Source organism: Centruroides vittatus, unplaced genomic scaffold (assembly GCF_030686945.1).
Source record: "Centruroides vittatus isolate TY-2023 unplaced genomic scaffold, ASM3068694v2 scaffold_769, whole genome shotgun sequence".
In the NCBI taxonomy this organism is placed as follows: Eukaryota; Metazoa; Arthropoda; class Arachnida; order Scorpiones; family Buthidae; genus Centruroides; species Centruroides vittatus.
Genome location: NW_027122717.1, coordinates 3,753,965 through 3,768,478, shown reverse-complemented (window position 1 = coordinate 3,768,478; position 14,514 = coordinate 3,753,965). Strand labels below are relative to the sequence as shown.

General features: G+C 33.2%; 1 protein-coding gene across 1 annotated transcript in view; it reads right to left on the bottom strand.

The window, feature by feature from the left end:
* Positions 1-5,547: 5,547 nt before the first annotated feature.
* Positions 5,548-14,514, bottom strand: part of LOC136989783 (ABC transporter G family member 23-like) — a 33,024-nt gene continuing 24,057 nt past the window's right edge. The window contains 7 exon segments of the mRNA XM_067288056.1: positions 5,548-5,775; positions 5,778-5,854; positions 7,678-7,764; positions 7,836-8,012; positions 8,087-8,175; positions 8,264-8,331; positions 8,403-8,518. Of these exon segments, the coding sequence (XP_067144157.1) occupies positions 5,728-5,775; positions 5,778-5,854; positions 7,678-7,764; positions 7,836-8,012; positions 8,087-8,175; positions 8,264-8,331; positions 8,403-8,518 (662 nt within the window). The 3' untranslated portion in view covers positions 5,548-5,727.

The window sequence follows — 14,514 nt, the reverse complement described above, 5'->3', positions numbered from 1 at the left end:
GATTCCAATAAGCAGATTCTACCACATATAAAAACATCTGAACTGAAATTTATCCAGCATTTCATTTAGAATTAATTGGTTTTATTTTTTTGTATTTAACAATCACAATTAGATAAAAAGAAAATTTTCTGGAGAATTTTATTACATTTTTTTTATCATCTTATGTCCATAATTCACATTTAAGGATCAAAAGTCAGAGTTTGAAGTTAGCCAACTGTCCAAGTATTTATAGTAAAATGAGTGATAATTGGTTGACTTCTAACTCTCTTGATCTGTGGTTGATAATATTAAAATTAATCTTTCACATAAAAGATATATTACTAGAATCAAAAATAGAGTCAGAATTGCATTTGGTGGAAGTCTTATGGAAATGAATGACAAGATTAATATGTTGGTTGAGAGAATTAAAAAATTAGAAACAGAGCATGAATGCAATGATGTGTAGGTTATTACTATTTTAACTAAGGGTTAATATACTTGAAAATAATTTAAGAAAGAGAAACTTAGTATTGTTTAATGTAGAGGTGAATGAAACAAAATTTATTAGCGACAATTTCAGAGTTGGTCAGAGAAGTATCTGGTTTATCAAATTCTTGACTGCATTAAGTTTAGAATAGATAGAATGAAGAAAGCAGTGGTTTTGATTATCTGTGTTTCATTTGACATGAAGAGAGAACTTTCTTTAAAAAGTTAGAAGTTATTAATAGTATTTTTGATGTCTGATTGGAGACAGGTTGTGTGTATAATAGATCTTTCCTTGGAATAGAGGGAGAATAGAAGGAAACAAATGAATAATTTAAGATTGGCTAGAAAACAGAGAAAACTTTGTTACTTTAAAGATGATAAATTGGTGATAAGTGAAAATGCACACAAGGATGTTAAGAATAAAAAGAACACTTCTGCCACTAACGATTCTTTTTCAGAAGTGATTAGTATGATTTATTGAATAAGCAAACTACCCTAAAAGTCCATAGTTGGAACATTAATGGGTGGAAGAAGGAATGTGAAATAGATTATTGGAAAATTGTGAGTTTCATATACCGTACTTTCCGGCGTATAAGACGACCCGACTTTTACAGTTAAAATATAGAGTTTGGGATATACTCACCGTATAAGACTATCCCTCTTCCAACGCACACCAAAAATAAAAGTAAAAAAAAAAAAAAAATCAGATTTGATTTCAATATGGTAATGTTAATTCAAATGCTTATGACATGCAGGTACTTGAGATAAAAAGTCGTCTTATATGCTGGAAAATATGGTATTGTATTGGATGAAAACTTGGCTGGGAGAAATGGATATTAGGAAGCTACCATCAGATATATAAAAGTCATATATACATTACTTACAAGATTAGTGCTACCAGTATTTGAGAAAGGGCATAAAAAAGGTGGAATGATATTAGTAATAGATAAAGAACTGAAAGACATTGTGGTTTGTCCTTTTGAGGATTGGTTATTTGATGTATGTTGGAAAAACAAAGTTTATGTTAAGTGTGAGAATCTGAATTTAAGGGGAAATATTTTAACAAATTTATTAAAATAATGTTTTAAAATTATTTCAAATTTTACTTGATGATAAACATTATCAGTCTTTGACTTCCTCTGATTCATGGAGAATAACGATTTAATTTCTCTTAAAGTGATAGTTTGAACACAGTATCTCACTCGACTTCCTGCAAGACCATCTGACTTCCTCCTCATGTTGGAAGCATGGCATGAGATTCCAATGCTGCTATTGGATGATGGTTAGTATAAAAGGTGAAAGGTCACCTTCCAACTTGCTCTCGTCTGATGTTTGTACTGGATGTGAAATATTTAGCCACTGCTCTTGTTTTGGCACCCTTACCAAGCATCCAATGCTTTAGTCATCCTTCACCCAATTCCTCTGTGTGTTCCTAGGGACTCTCAACTCTCCACCTCAGAAGTATGTGAATGCCAGGTAATATGATTTTATGCTACATAAACTCTTCCTCGTTTGGATAGACTTAGTGAATTAGATCTAAATATCCTCCCATATCTGATTGTTGAACTTTACCATTCTGTTTTTCATATAATAAAATTATAGTTATATGCTTATTCGTTGATTTAATGCTTAACTCCATCGTCGGCCCACGTAAACCATGTAACAATAAACCCTCCTAAAATTCCGGTCAAGTTGTTATATCTTCAGCCACTTGGAAGATAAGATATATTAATTTTGTTGCGAGTTGAGACACGATCCTTCACTTTTCTCAACTGGTGTCAGGACAGACAAAAAAAGATCTAACTAATTTTCTTTACCTGGTAATTTTAATATTTACCATCCTGCATGTGGAAAAGGAGTTAACCCAGAATCCCCCAATCTCACATAAGTGTTACAAGTTAGTGGAAATAATGCTTGATATTTATCAGAAAGAGGAAATATATTTAATGGGAGATTTCAATGAAAGAGTAGGAACTTTGAATGGAATGGATTGGAGAAAATGGTATCAATCCCCTGCTGAATTATAGTATTTATCAATGTTCTGAAAGATAAACATATTAATAAAATTGAATTTGAAGTTAGTAGAATTATGTGAACTGAAAGGTCTGATGATTGTAAATGGGAGAATCAAGAAGAATGTGCAAGGAAAATACTGTGTACTTTTTTCCACTTTGGTAAAAGTGTAATTGATTAAATGTGTATAAATGGTTTGGCCAAAGAGAATTGAAAGTATTTTAGTAATTGATGCTTTAATTAGAAATCACTGCTAAAGATTTGAAAAAAGTTTATCATAGACAAGCAGATAGGATTGGTAAAAGATAGAAGAATTATAGTTTTTGTAGGTGAAATCCAGGATATAAGCTAGGATATTCAGTTTGATTGTAAGATGACAGAGTTAAAAGTGCTAATGGAAGTGGTGTTGAGTATAATAATAAGGCTGAGAGATCAAGAGAAAAAGAAATTGGGCTCATAAAGCATGGGTTAGAATGGTTTGATAATTTGTATTCAGAAAAGAAGAATGATATGAAAAATACACTGATGAAATGGAGATTAGGTGAGGAATAGAGATTAAAAGAATATTGCTGTTGAAGGAAATTTTCAGGAGTCTCTGTAAAAGTAAACAAGAAGAATCTCTGATTAAATTATTTGACTGCTTACAAATTGTAAGTTATCCCAAACATTTTGGAAGTGAATTTGTAAATTAGAAAATAATAATAAATTCTGTTTTGGGAGTAAGATCAAAACAGAGTTGGTTATTCATATCAAAAGTCTATTGTTCAGTATTAATTTAGATAGAGATCATTTGTTATGAGATATAAATGCAAGTTATTTGGATAATGGAGATAATAATTTCTTTAACAGATGCTCATCTGCCAACTTCCAACATTCTATATTAAGTATTTTTAATGAAATATTGAAGACCAGAATATATTTGAAAAGCAGGAAAATAGGTTATATGTCTCCTAATTTAAAAATTGGAATTATTTCAGCTAAGTAATTAAAGAGGGATAACTTTATTGAATACTGTTAGCAAGGTGTTTTCAATGGTTCAATGGTATTCTGGGCTGAGAAATAGAAAATCATATCTGATATGCAAGCTGATTTGATTTAGAGAGAGCAGATTTAGATTGTCGGCAAAGAAACAAATAGCTACAGTAAGATTAAATTATGTTATATCAAGAAAAAGTCATTCTGTGTGCATATCATGTTATGTAAATTTAGCAAATGATGATTTCATATATATTCCACAGTAGTTGTGGAAATAATGGGTATGATGAATATTTAAACGTGTTGTAATAAGTCTCCCAATAGTGTTGTGCAATGATAGTTTAAGTTCAGAAGCAGCTTTCAGTTTAACTTGTGTCAATTAGTGGTTTATCTAAACTTGTCATCTTTTTCCTTTTGAGCTTCTGCCTTAGCTCTTTCAGTTTAGTCTCATTAGATAAAATTCTTGATTTGAGATGATGATGGTGAATTACTTTGGAAGTGTGTGGATAAAAGTGAATAGTAGATCATTGTGGATGACTTCAAAAGTTGGTTGAAGCAGCTAGGATTTGGTGAGAATGGTCAGTGTGTAGTGTTCTTCTCAACTTTTATTATTAGTTTGTATAAAACAGTACTATACTGTATAAATTTTAATAATTTTACTGCTAAGTACTGTACATGTATTGCATATAATACAGTGTGTTAAATATGGTCAATGGGTCTCTAGATCCCTAAAACTTTTTTATATCTAGAAATTATTCATGGTTTTATCTCTTTTGTGGGAATCCTGCATCCCTAGCCCTCATGAACATGGAAGGCAACTTACCATATATACAGTATTTCTCATCTTTAAAATTATATTTTTTACTAAAGGCCATATAGCTGCAAATAATTAACATTTTTATTTTTCAAAAATAAATTATTAAAATCATTTTTCTATATAATAATGAAAAATAATTTTAATAGCATTTCTCTAAATGTTCATATTTTCAGCAAAATTAAGTGATTTTATTCATGTCATATCTGCTATTTTATTATTTCTATAACTCATTACTGTAATTCATAAAAAAGTCTAGCAACGAGTTGCTTAACTTTTCCAGCAACATTTTGGTGGTGCCATATGTTATGATATTTTATTCAAAACTGTTATAAAATGGCAAATAGCTTAATTTTAAGGATAGGGATGGGTTTTGTAAAAAAAATTGTAAATGCTAATTACAAATAAAATTGTCAGACCCTACTGGAGATACAACCCCATTATCTTTCCATCCCCTCGATCTTTAACCACCAAAATTTAATAACATCAATCCCCTAATACAGTGGTTCTCAATTCGTAGTCCGCAGAACACAGGCGCTTCATGAAGCCACTTCAAGTGTTCCGCAAAAAAATCAAATATACAATTAATTAAAAATTGTTGCAAAAGAAAAATCGATACAATGTAAAATAATTTTTGTATGGGAATGTAATCAGCAAACGCCAATGATGTCATATACTAGACCGAGTGTACTCGATTTCAAAAATTTTTTTCTACCCCTGCTTTAAAACTATTGTAAGTGTTCTGCAGAAAAAATATCAAAGTTTAGTGTTCTCCAACTTCAAAAAGATTGAAAACCATGGCCCTAATAAACCTACTTGCAAAATTTCGGAAATTTTCGACGAAAGCACAGCAGTTATTAAGCTTCAAAGAGGGCGAACAAAATTGTGCCCCACACACAGAAAGAACCCCTGAATTTTTTTTTGCATTTCTCGACGTTTCAAGGTGTCCTGAGCACAAAAGTGTAGAAATCGTGGGGGTCATTTTTTGACCGATCGCCATACTTTCCCTCTGTTATATATAATAGCCGGAAAAATAAAAATATAAGAATTGGCAGAGAAACACAATAGAGAATCATTAAATAGAGGTTAATATACCGAGGATTTATTATTATTATTAACCTATTACAATCAATTGTAAATGAAGAAACTTTAATAATTTTATATTAGGTTATTGAAATTACCAACAGAATATTGATAATTTTCTAATCTACAGTAATAATTGAAGAGGTGTCATTTTTGTAAAAAAAAAAAAAAAATTAAATATTGTAACTACAAATCAATTGTTTTTTTGTGTGCGTGTGTGTTTTGTAGTTTTAGAAATTTATAATGTTATTAATTAAGTACAAAAGAAATTTGCTGAGCACCATGAAAACTATTTTTTCACATTCAAACTTATTCTTGAGAAAACCAAATAAGACTGAGTCCAAAAAAATGTGATTGCGAATGCCTTCCATATGACGTCATGAGTGAAACCCCCATCCTCTTGCAAACAACGATCTCATGGCTTCTCTGCTGCATATGTCTGAGGCATCGTGTAACTGATGTATCTCAGTGCATATGGCATGGCTTCAACTGGCCAAACAATCCCTAAAAAATAGAATTTAAAAGCAAGTTTTAAGCATCTTTATTAAAGTGCAGGAGGATATTCTAAACTACACAAATCTCATATTTTCAGAATATATCTTCCAAAATTAAGGATTATATAAAGCTATATACCAACCAAAGCCGAATATAATCAGTATAGACCAGTGTTTCCCAGGCGCCTAACGTCTACCTCTAATGCCAAATTGTCTATTAAATTATTAGTATTATAGCCATTTCTCGCCCGATTATATTCGGCTTTGGTTGGTGTATAGCTTTACAGGTATCGGGTGTAGTAAAGATGTTTGATTATGATTATATAAAGGTTTATTTTGTTAGAATATCATATAGGCTACTTTTACATCAATTTCAATGTATACTATGGTGCCTGGTACTTCGAATTTCATTCATTCAGGAGACAGTTCGAAGTCCGAGGTATTTTTTTCCATTGGAAACAGACCCTAAACGATTCCTATTAATCCATTCCCAGACCCTAAATAGATCCTATTTCGATCAACTTAAAATAGCGAATACATATAATTTAAAGTAAAAATAACACAATTAAATGGCCTGATAATAAATTAAAACACGAAAACAATAAATAGAATACGTAAATACTGTGTAATAAAATGAAAATTGCATTTACTGATCCCACACCGTCGCTTTGGCATCTTAAACATGGCGGCCAACTCCCCCAAATGATGTACTGTTTTCATGCTTTGGGATTAGTTCCTTTTTCATCTCATCGATATCACAGCCTTCCTCTTGTTAGATTTCGTTGCTTCCACATACGTCTCGGATGTATTGATTAAGTGAAAGTGATAGAAGTTTCTGCTATTTTTTTTTAACAGCTGTCGTTACTTACGTTAAAATAGTGGGATTTAATTATAACAGTTGTGACATTTAACACATTATTGCTAATTTGAGATTGTATTCTTAATGAAGAAGCTTATTTTACACTTCCAGTTCATCTTTAACTGCGGGGGAAGTTCGAACTTTGAAGCATCGCTCGAACTTCGATGCGAATTTTTGTTGAATTTAGCATTCGAAGTAAGAATTACCACTGTATTTGTTTTATGACAAACTAGCTGTTACCTACGGCTTTGCCCGCGAGGATTTTGCAATTTGATAGAAATAGCCCTCAATTCAGCCCCAAATATATAAAATTACTTGCGTTACACATACCGTATTTTACGGACTAGAAGACGCACTTTTTCTTTCGAAAAATTGCCTCCAAAATTCAGATGCGTCTTATAGTCCATAGCATCTTATAGTCCGTAAAATACGGTACCCCTTTTTACTGAGAATCTAATGCAATCGAACGTTTTCAATTTTATCAATTTTCTAGAACGTTTGCAATCGTTCTATAATCGAACAAATATGTAGTAACAAATTCGAATTTAAAACGGTTCGAACATTTGGTTAAAAAGTCGTAATACATAAATATTGTACATTTGGAAATTAAGTTATTACCACCAGAAACAAAAAATCGCATCTAAAATAGTAAAGTAGAAGCCGTTCTTCAGGTTAAGCCTTAATGCTCTCTCTCTCTCCCCCGCGGGAGAATTTCGAAAAATCTCTTCTTATTGTGCGTTTTCATGACGTACCCTAACTGTACCAAATTTCACCTCTACGTTCAGCGGTTTGCTCTGGCTGATGATGAATCAGTGACTCAGTCAGTCAGGACAAGTAATTTTATATATTTAGATAATGTTTGCTGTTTGTCAATTGTAGTCATGCATGTCATTGCTGTCTGCATACAAAGTACAGGAATAATAATGCAAGAAAAATACAAAATGATGCAATACAGTAATAAAAATATTACTTACCACTCAAAAAAAAATTCGGAAAAAAGTTTCCTAACAGTAGCATAATGGCTGTATTTTCATTATTAGAAACTGTTGAAATTGCCAAACCTAAAATTGTATCTTAGTTAACATACTAAAATCTAGTAATCTTTAGTAAATATTTTAACTGTTTCTCTTACCACAAGTCATCCCACAAGCTCCTTGTAAGATGGTGAGCAACCATAGAAGAAAAAATGATCCTCTCAACTTCACTGCAAACAAAACTAAAATCATAAAATGACAGAATCCCACTTGCACTACCATAACTATGAACTGTGTCATTGCCAGAGCAATGATGATGTTCGTTTCCGTTGCACCTAAAATTGTAAGCACCAGAATGGTAAAAATACAAAAATTGAATAGTGCATAAATAAATATTTCAGAGAATGACCTGCAATCCAATCTCTTTCCATTAATCCGTCCCTCTTTTCACTAACTAGTGACAAAGCTGTCAATGCTTCTGCCATTATGAATATAACACTGAAATTAACCAATTTTCAGTTAATTGCCTCTAAATAAGTGTAATAAATTATTTTAAATATTAAAAAAAAAAAAAACCAGAAATTACATGAGAACAACACCAGGTAAGATACATTCTGTAAAGTTGGGATGAAGTGATCCATAAATAGGATTTAACTGAAAATTAATTAATTAATTAATTTTGTGCATTAAATCGCCATTTTTATTAAATAATCTAGTAACATTACTTGTAACGGGAGTTTCAAAAGCGAAGGATTAAGATGAGCTTTTTCTATGGCGTCATAAGCAAACTTCTGGAAGGCATCAAGGAAAGCTTTGAATAAGGTATAAGTAACTGATGGATCTGTAAAACAAATTTTGTAAGTAAAATCAATTTGCTGAATTAATCAATGTTTTCCATTTAATGTATTGAATAATAACTAAAACACAGAGTAGCCAAGATGCAGTTAATCAAGCCCCTTCAGTGGCTACGTGAATAAAAACCATTAAACACTAGAAGTTGGTTGTGGGTTCACATCTGACCAGTGGGTTGGCAGCGTGAAATTTTTGAAGTTTTTTTCACGTGTTAGACGTGAAGAAAACTGAAAAACTCCACTTGACCAGCCTGTTGGTGAGACTTAATCCCGCAACTAACCAGTATTCAGTGGTGTTATACACTCAGCCACTGGTGTCATAAAATATAGTGCTGAGCAGCACACACCATAATACTTCTTATGTGTGTTACTGAAAGTACTAAAAGTGCAGTAATTCGATATTGATAATTTTTTCCTGCAGCATCCTTATTTCTTTATCAAGTTAGAGACGCTACAATAAGAAAATGATTGACACATTAAACGAGTTTTTCAATCTACTGTACTGTACCGCTGAAGGACCTGGAACAAATCCAGATAGGAATTTTTGAGGTGGTCCATCCTGGATATGTTGCTCCATTATGGGCTCTATTTATGATCTTTTTATCTAGTCCATCTGAGGAATAAAAAAATCCTAAAGGGCCATTTTCCCGTAGATAGGTCCCCCAGACCTCCCATAAGGCATCCTTTTGGCAGATTTCCCATGTGTTTTGTTGCCTCCCCTCTATCAATTAAATCCATTTAATCAAGTATACGCTGCCGGAAACTGAAATCCCAGCACCAAAGAGGAGTTGATACTAGGTGAACGAACTTACACAAAATATTTATCTACATGATTACATTGATATGAGTTCCAAGAGTATGTCACAAAATGAGTGTGCAGCACCACATGAAAGTTGAATTTTATCCATCTAAATACCCACTGTAATCACCGTCATGTTGAATATTAGTGTCCTCGTGTATATGCATCTGATTGTAGAGGTATTGGATGTCATTTTGTGGGATGGCATTCCATGCCTGCTGCATCTGTAGGGTCAAATCAGCAATGGTTGTAAATAAGTCTGGATCTGTCATCCAGTCATGTCCCAAACATGCTTTATTGGCAAAACATCTGATCTTACTGACCAGGGTAACATATTAGCATCGCAGGGGTTATATGTTACCCTGCTAATATGCAGGGTAACATATAACCCCTCAATATTGTTCTTGAACGGCAGAACAATGGGTTTGATCACCATTCTGATAAAAACGTTTGCTGCCATTGTGTTCAGGATTAACCATAAGGGGATCATGTTGTCAAATGAGATCCATCCCCAGACCACAATGCCTAGAGTTGGATTGGTATGCCGACAATGGATGCTGCCTGCCAAGACATTCTCCAAGAGTTCTCCTGATCCATGTAAATCCATCATTGGTACCAAGGCAGAAAAAGCTCTTGTCTGTGAATGCCATAGAATTCCATTCTGTCTTCCAATGTACTCTTGCATGACATTACTGAAGATGCATCAAACGGTGGACTGAAGTGATCATTAAACATGCCACAGACATCTGGAAAGAGGCAATTCTCCAGAAGATAATTCGGAACAGTTCTTGTGGTGACACCAGGTGCCACTACTGCTCGAATTTCTGCCACAGACGCCCTCCAATTCTCCAGGAACATCCTGCGTACATGCCGATCTCTCTATTTCCAATGGTCCAGGAGAGTTTGGATCCTAGTCTGTTGGTAGTAGTGCCTTCCCTAGACCATTGCTGTCAACAGTCGTACATGGTGGACACGTCTCAATCCATTCTTCCGCGATCTCACGAAATGAAAATCCAGGCTCTCGTGGCCTATCACACACCTCATTCAAACTGGATCAATTGCTGATCTGCAGTTTGTTGTTGCCTTTGAGGCATTCTGTATGTTGTAGCTAATGTGACCACAGCTTTTCATAGTAACGACAATGCATATAAACAGCTCCACACGACATTTTAATTTGCATATACAAAGCCATAGTAAATGCATCTAGTGAGTTGTGCCCTTGAAACTCTCATCAATGTAGTGATTCATATACATAAATATTTTGTGTAATTTTCGTTCATCTCGTATAAATCATCCTTGATCTGGAATTTCCATTTTCGGCAGTGTATTTTAAGAATGGTTTAAAACTGATTTAGAATGGTTGCACGTTTAGGTGCATCCGAATCATAAATGAACATATACATCAGTTTCAATGATCAGTGATGCCATCTACTTGCAAATGCTTTAACCATACGATAGAAAATATAAGAGAAACGATGGAAAAAAGGACTTTAAAAATTATTTTTGTGTACGAAGATGTTATAATTCATCATGTAACATTTCTTTTCCTAAAAATAAGGAGCTAAAAAATTTAGCTAGTGAAAATAACGAGAGAACGCTAGCTCTAAGAAATATACAAAAATATGCTCAGACCATTTTAACTCCGTTGATTTCTATCCACTGCTTCATTCAAAAAGAAAATATTCAAAGGATTCTGCTTTTCCTTCTCAGTTTCCTTGAGCATATGATACTAATCGTGAAGTTCTTTTTAAACGTAATGATCGTGTAAATCAGGGTATCCAATCTTTTTGTTTCTCTGGGCCACATTGAAAGAAGTCATGGAGTTTTGGGTCACAAGTATCTTGTATATACTTGTAGCTCAATCCTTAAATATACAAGTATATGAGATATTTAAGGATTAACATGTCTAGATTATAATAATAAGTAATAAAACTTTATCGGAAAAAAGGATATTTAAAAAAATTACTTAGAAATAGATAAATTCATTTATTATAAAGGAGACAGACAAACAAAAATTTATTTGAAAAACACAAATATTTGTTTTATTTGGGTGTCTAATTAATAAAAAAGGACGAAACACCATTTTAAAGTGCATTTTTATTTGACTAATATATTTATAAATAATATGTAGCCCAAAAAGTAGCCAATGTGCCAAATGATATTTTTTAATGCTAAACTAAAAAACTAGGTAGATAAAAAAATGCAAAGCTGGAAGGAATACTAAATAAAGCTGGGGTTGGAACTCAAAGGATTATAGACCCAAATGCAAGGACAAAAGATAAAGTAGTGAGAAAGGTTGGAAAATTAAGGGTTAATATTTGCATAAGAAGGTCTATTTATCCTTTCTCACTACTTTTTATCTTTTGACCTTTCTCTCCATTCCCCGAATTTGGGTCTATAATCCTTTGAGCCGCAACTCCAGCTTTATTTAGTATTCCTTCCTCATTCATACATTTTCAAGTATTTGAAAACATTTCCTTTCCACTCAAAAATAAAATATGTATAAAGGTTTACCGCTTTGTGAAACTTCTTTTTGAGTTTATGCCGTTGAAATGAATAAATAAACATAAAATTAAAAAATTTCTCGGTTTTGTTTACACGTTCATTAAGAACTTAAAGCTTTGCCTGCTAGATGGCTTCACTGCTTTATAAATGCACATTAAAATCGATGAAACAGAATTTTCAATCTGATTTAATCACATTTCAAATATATCTTTTTAAAGGTATTACAAATGAAGTGAAAGTGAATAAGTCCCATAACTTGAGAATGACTAAATTAGTCAAATCTTCCCACCTTACGGACAAACAAGATGCAAAGGATCGGCGTGTGCCCAAAAGTTGGCAAGTGTATGTATTGGAGACCCCGAGTTATGGAGTCCTACGGGGGTTTCTCATTAAAACTCGTTGGATCAAAAAGTAACTTGCCCAACTAGCGGCGATCTTGGGAACACGGATAACAAAGAATCCATTAAAACTTTGGTAGATAAATACAGAGTGATATGCACTCACAATATACGAAAATATGGGTAGAACACACATCACGGTTACACTTAACGTAACCGTATATCGAAAATTTCCAATACAAACACTAGAAATTCAATATGTAATCAGATTCTTTGTTCTATGTCAACATAAGGCGTTGGAACGTTGTGTGTAGAATGAAAAACAATAATGGTAGAAGTGTTTAAACAATGGGAAGCGAGCTAACCCCGTACAGGTTCGCGGATGAGGGGAAGCGAATTATAGTAAAAAAGCATTTTTCAAGCAGAATTCGGACAGCATGCATTTTCACATTTTTTGTTTTTGTTACAACGCGAAATGCATAAACAAAGCAGAAACTGTGAAAATGCAGCCTTTGTCTGAATTATGCTCGACAGATGCTTTTATACCTCACAATAAGCTTCAGTAGTGTTCTGCTGCCTCATCCTCAAACGTATACAGGTCTTCCGTCGCGGGTATTGGCTCACTCACTTTCCATTGCTCAAACACTGATATCTTTGTTGTTTTTCGGTCTACGGACACAGTTCTAACGTCTTAGGCTGTTTTCCGTCATGCAGAATTCTGTGACATCATGAATTTCCAGTGTTTGTATTGGAAATTTTTTTATATATGGTTAATATGGTTATATACCTGAACACGTATCACTTTAACCGTGATGTGTGTTCGGGTGGCATGCACTTACAATATTTTCGTATATTGTAAGTGCATGTCACCGTGTACTTATCTATAAAAGTTTCAATGGATTCCTTGCTATCGAGATCACTGCTAGTTGGTCAAGTTACTTTATGACCACCCTGACATTAAAATCTAAACATTTACTCTGATATCGTTTTTGATTGCTTTACTCAACGGCGTAAGTTAACAGGTCAGGAAAGGCAGGTTAAAGCACGTAAACATGCATGCTAATGAAAATTGTCTGTTTACATGCTTGCCTACCTGCCTTTCATCAGTGGTTCTTAACTAGTGTTCCGCAAAACCTATCTCGAGCGTTCCATGAAAGATTTTAAAATTTTTATTCAAATTTATTCCCATTGCTATATTCGTAGACAATTCTGTTTCTATTTTATTCAATATATTAAAGTTTATTAGTTTATTGCTTCATTGTTTCCTGAGAATAGTAAGCATAGAATTGCTTATTCAATTTTTGAATATATTGATGCTAATGCTCCGTGTAATAAAAGGTAAATGAATGGTGCTGAATGTCAGAAAGGTTGAGAACCACTGACTTACACGTTTATGTTGTTTACTTTTCTCAACAGCAGCGCAAGTTAATCAAACACGACTTCGGACCAAATTTTGTTTAGATTTGAATGTACCAATAATATCATTTACTGTACTTTCCAATGATACCATTTTTGACCCCTGTACAATTGAACTTTGGCGAGAAACTAACACTGCATTAGGATCCCCATAATCTGGGCTCTCTAACACATACACATGCCAACAGTTGGGCAAGTGTTGTACAGTTCACCTGAACCTTGTTTGGTTATATTAGGCCAATCCTCTCATCTTTAATTATTTTCAAGTTTTAGGACTTGCTTACTTTTATTTGTAACATCCTGTATAAAGATTAATGGTAAATTTATTCATATACACTCTATATAGAAAATGGCCATAAAATCTTTCCTTAAGTAGAAACACATTGCTTGTGGCCCTGTAATGTTGCACAGACTGTGAACAGTCCAGATAAAACTGCAATCACCAGTATCAAAATGGCATCTTTGCAGAAGAAAGCTTAATTTGTTCTGTGGTTTTACGAAACAATCACCAATTACGGTTCAGTCAAACTTCAGAAAAGTGTGTGGACAAGAATATAAGGGAATTAAAGGTTAGTATGTGAAGTTTAGAAAACGTGGGAGTTCTTTTTCAAAATTCTCACTCTCTTTCTTAATGCTTCCTGTAATACAAACATTACATTATAGCAGAGGTTCCCAACTTATTTTTATCACGGAATCTTTTCACCTTAATAAAAAATGTTGGAACCCTGTAGATATCAAGGAATAAAAGCATACTAGATATTACACGAAAACGGAAAATTAAAGCAACGATTTAAAAAACCGCTTGAAGGTTGTTTTGAAATTTTCAAATTGTAAATCAAATTTATTTTTAAATTTACGTTATTTGTGTGTAGTGGTGAAAGAACATTTTGGTTTTAATATATATACGAGTACAGATTTAATAGTTGTA